Source organism: Eimeria tenella, genomic scaffold (genome assembly GCF_000499545.2).
Source record: "Eimeria tenella Houghton genomic scaffold, Eth_scaff602, whole genome shotgun sequence".
Taxonomy (NCBI): Eukaryota; Apicomplexa; class Conoidasida; order Eucoccidiorida; family Eimeriidae; genus Eimeria; species Eimeria tenella.
The window spans coordinates 906-5,717 of NW_013545728.1; the positions used below are offsets into that span (position 1 = coordinate 906).

General features: G+C 39.7%; 1 protein-coding gene across 1 annotated transcript; it reads left to right on the forward strand.

Moving 5' to 3' along the window:
• Positions 1–210: 210 nt before the first annotated feature.
• On the forward strand, positions 211–4,450 carry ETH_00011410 (proteasome subunit alpha type 5, putative; the record flags this gene model as incomplete). The annotated part of the gene is made up of 8 exons (XM_013380416.1): positions 211–224; positions 1,230–1,284; positions 1,646–1,833; positions 2,302–2,417; positions 3,030–3,140; positions 3,405–3,503; positions 3,953–4,052; positions 4,348–4,450. 8 exons carry the CDS (start codon positions 211–213, stop codon positions 4,448–4,450), a joined length of 786 nt encoding a protein of 261 aa, XP_013235870.1.
• Between the last annotated feature and the right edge of the window lie 362 nt (positions 4,451–4,812).

Consider the following 4,812-nt stretch of genomic DNA (forward strand, 5'->3'; position numbering starts at 1 on the left):
CAGCAGCAGCACAGCAGCCGCTGTCCAGCCCGCCTTCGCCGACTGCTGCATGCGAGGCGGCTGCAGCAGGAACTGCTTGTGTGTACCGTTTGCGGAGAGGGGAGTTGTAATTCCCTTTTTATATTTTGTTTTATTCTTTTCTTGTTTTCCTAATTCCTCTCGAGACGCCGAGTGCACGGAGAGCTGCGGCTCGGCGGAGCCTCTGCAAGGATGTTCACTACCAGGTACAAATGAGCAGCTTTACTCGTCTACCAAGAAAAATATTCTTAAATCTTTTAATTTTCATCCTTTTCTTATTTAAATTGCATTTAACAATGCAGATAGACGGCCAGAAGCCGGCTGGAATGGGCTGTGAGCGCCGAAACTGGCAATTCAGCTTCCACCTTCCTGTATCAAGGGGGCCTGGAGTTCACCAAGATATGCAGAAACAGAAGACTTAACTGCGCATTTTATTTGTGTTGTTTGACGGGCTTTCTGGTGCTTCTATTCAATTTGAATAAGAAGCAAAGCAAGCCGGTGCACTGACCCCAGTGTGAACTTGAATACCACTTGTTGCAGTTTCCTGAAGGAAAGCATGGAAACTTTGATGTTATTCTGTTGCGTCTGTGCTAATTAAATTAAATGGAATATTCATTTGCCTTTTTAAAATTCAAAAACCAATAAATATGTCTCCCATTGGCGCATTTTCGCACTGTTGTGGTGCGGGTCAAGCTCGCGTGCTGGTTTCGTCTCGCGCAGGTCTTTTGGCTTTTGTCTTTTAATAAACAAATTTTGGATTATTTATTTGCCAAAGTGCCTTTATGAATCTGTTGAGTCAATTTGTTTCAATTCAATTTCATTCACATCCACTTTGCTCATTCAAGTGCCACTCTGTTTCTCTCTTGTTCTCTCCTCGTTTGAACCAATCAGAGAAATTACTTGAAATTCTGTTTTCTCTTTTACAATTCTGTGTTCTATTTTTATTTTGTGAATATTTGCATGCTCTTTGGCGTTTATATTTATGTTTTATTCGTGTGCATCGCTGCAGCCGAAATGTGTGAACTGGAAAAGCATGTAATTGTTCGCTTTCAACAAATCAAGAGCAGGCGCAGGAAACTGAACAAATAAATGAACTGGCGCATGCATAAGCCAGTTAATTGGCTAAAAAGGATTGCATGCAACTTTATGGAATAAAAAATTCCAAAAATTCCACAAAGAGGCTCTGCTTTTCCATTTGTTCATGTTTGCAGGAGCGAGTATGACCGCGGCGTCAACACCTTCTCGCCTGAGGGCCGTTTGTTTCAGGTGAGTGGAACCTCCGGCTTATTTAAATTTAAATAACTTATTAATGCCTTTTAATTCCATTATGATGCATTTGAATTCCATTTATTTCGCGCTTCTACAAATATACCGCCGGCAAGCATGCCTGCGGATTATGCCGTGGCGCTGCAGCAGGTGCACGCGTGTTTCTGCTGCTGCTGCAGCTTCCATTCATGTTTGCAGCATTCATGTTTATTTCTGCGTGAATTGAACTGCCAATTTGCAGCCACTGCGTTTGCCTGCAAATATATATGAATCAGTGTTCAAAAATATAAACATTTATGCATATATGTGTGCATCTATACGTTCGTGTTTGCTGCATTCGTGTTTGTTTTCTTGTTTTCAGGTGGAGTACGCGCTGGGCGCCATCAAACTAGGGAGCACTGCGATTGGAATTCAAACAAAAGACGGAGTTGTTTTGGCCTCCGAAAGAAGAATAACTTCTTGTCTTTTAGAGCCGCAGTCAATTCAGAAAATTGCAGAGGTGGACACCCACATAGCCTGCGCCATGAGTGGCTTGATCGCAGACGCCAGGTGCGGAACTTCCCCTTTTTCTGCAAGATCAGACTTGAAAAGGAGAATATTTACCTTTTTAATTCAATAATTTCATTAAATTTTGTTTAATTCTTTCGTTCCGTGTGCTTTTGACGACAAACGGCCCCAGGGTCGTCGCCGCCCGCTGGCTGCGGCAGTTTGGCTGGTGGGTGTGAAATGGATTAACTGACTTAAGAAAAAGTATATTTAGCAATCCATGTATCTCTATTTGTTATTTTAAAGTTTCTATTTTTATTTTTCCTTCATTTTACCCGCAGAAGTTGCAGGGTGTTTCTTTACTGCTGAGTTTCTGCATTTCACTTTTTGCAATTTGTCTTGTGTCCTGTGACATCTGGGAAGGTCAGAGCCTGCATTGGCGCTATAATGCTCTTTCCTTTTCTATTCTTTTCCATTTAAAATTAACAATTTGAATTAATTTGAATTAATTTGAATTAATTCGCTGTTCAGAACCCTCATAGACCACGCGCGGGTGGAATGCGCAAACCACTTTTTCACCTTCAACGAAAAAATGAGTGTCCGGAGCTGCGTGGACGCTGTGGCGGATTTGGCTCTGGACTTTTCGGGTTAGTTTTATTTTTATTTTGATTTAATTCTTTTTATTTTGCTGCTGTTCTGCTGCTGCTTTATTTGTTTGCTGCGCCTCCTCTTGACTGTTTTTCCAAGTGCCTCAGTGGAACCATTTCATGAAGTTCAAAATAAGTTGAATTGCCTTTGAAGAGAAGCGCAGATACACATTCTGCATTTTTCTGCAAATATATATGCTTATATCAATGTTTGAAAATATATGCATGTGTATATAAATATATATATATATATTGTTGAATATATATAGACATATATATACATTTACTTCTGTATATTATTCATATTTTACGTATGTTGTGCTTTAAATCTCTATATCTATATAATATATATACATATATATACATTTCTATATATATTATATAGATATTTATATCATATATATATATATATTATATATAATTAGACTGCTAGCTTAGTGAGGGGCGTAAGCCACAAGTTGGAAATCTGAACAGTTTTTTGCAATTCAAGTGAATGTCAGTGGGTGCATTTTTGATTGTTTAATTTGTTAAATCGTTTTATTTTTGTTCAAGTGTTTTATTTTAAATTAATTATGAGTAAATTGATCTTTTTAATTTCATTTGCTGCTGCAGATGTGGGCTCTGGGCGCCGCAAGAAAACTATGAGCCGGCCTTTTGGGGTGGCGCTGATCGTCGGGGGAGTAGACAAAGAGGGTCCGGCGCTTTATAGCGCAGATCCTTCGGGTAATTTGAAGTAATATTTCATTTAATTATTTATTTTTAATTTTCAATTTATCTTCTCGTTTTACTTCGCTTTCCCTGGGTTTCGCTATGCAATTTGCTCCCGTTGCCCCCGGACTTGCACAGCAGCAGCAATCGGCACTCTGCAGCGCTGGCCGAATAAAAGGAAATATACTTCCCGTTTTTGTTCTATTTTATCTGTTTGTTTGTTTTGTTTTACTTTGATTTATTTTTCGTTTTTTTATTTCCATTTGTTTGCGCTTTCAGGCACTGTCACGAAGTACTTGGCCGTAGCAATGGGCTCAGCGCAGGAGGGCGCAGAGGCGATGCTGCAGGAGCAGTACAACGAAAACATGTCTATGGAAGGTACAACTGAATATAAAACGAAATATAATTATAAAATAAATAATAATAAATTAAATTTGAGAAGCAAATTGATGGATTCATATGCAGGCAGCAGTATACTTCGATTGCCAACTACTGGGCGGTGAACCAAAGCGAAAAATGACGGCATTCAGAAATGAACAAATGAGCGAATAGTTCACTAATAATTAAATCCGAAAAAATAGATTCAGAATTAAATATAAAGGAGACAATTTGAAATGAAAGAAATAGGTGAATCTGCAAATCCACAAAAAGAGAGAAAACAACCAAATGAGCCTGAGCCATCAAGACATCACTTCGGGTTTTGGCGGGCTCTTTAGGCAGCAAATTGAAATCTTAATGAATACTTTGTTTGTTTTTATTCTTTTCTTTTTTATTCGTTTCTTTTTTGTTCTTTTCTTTCTTCATCTTCTTTTTAATTATTGCTGCAGCTGCTGAAGATCTGGCCCTAGTGGTGCTGCGGCAGGTGATGGAGGAAAAGCTGAATTCAAGTAATGTGGAAATGGCGGCGCTGCGCGTGGGAGAGACGAAGTGGGCAGCAATTGCCGGCGATTTTTGGCCAAAATTAAATAAATAAATTAAAAATATTAAAACAAAACAAATTGGAATTTAAAAACTCGAAATAAAATGTAAAACGTAGCGGAAAGCACCAAGTTCTGCATTGCGGGCGAGCAACAGCGGTTCCGTCCGGCAGGCCGTGTCAGTGCATCGGAGTGTTTGTTTTAATTCTTTATTGTTTTAATTTGTTGTTTCATTTTCAAATTTTATTTTTAATTTGCATTATTAATTTGTTTTTCATTTTCATTTTCATTTCTTTTTGTCGCAGGTTCAAGCAGTACACCCCAGACGACCTGAAGGAAATCATTGCCCGCCTGCCCGCGCCCAGCATTCCCACTGCAACAGACCTTTCTTCTTCATCTTCTTCTTAAAAGGAATAAATAATATAATTAAAATAATATAAATATATTTAAATAATCAAAAATAAAAATAAAATGCAATTTAATTGCATGCAGTGACAGGACAAGTTGGTGGTGCCGCTGGAAGCCGGTGGGCTTGTCTGAGGGCAGGCCGGCGAGCTGCTTGAAGGCACTTGCTGCTGCAGTTGCTGCTGCTGCTGTTGCTGCAGTTGCTGCTGCAGTTGCTGCTGTTGCTGCAGTTGCTGTTGCTACTGCGGTTGATGCCGTTGCTTCTGCTGCTGCAGTGGCTGCTGTTTCAAGCACGTGATTTCACCATTGCAGCTGCCGGTCTTGCTGCTGCTACTGCAGCAGCAGCAGCTGGCTAGTGTGGTTGC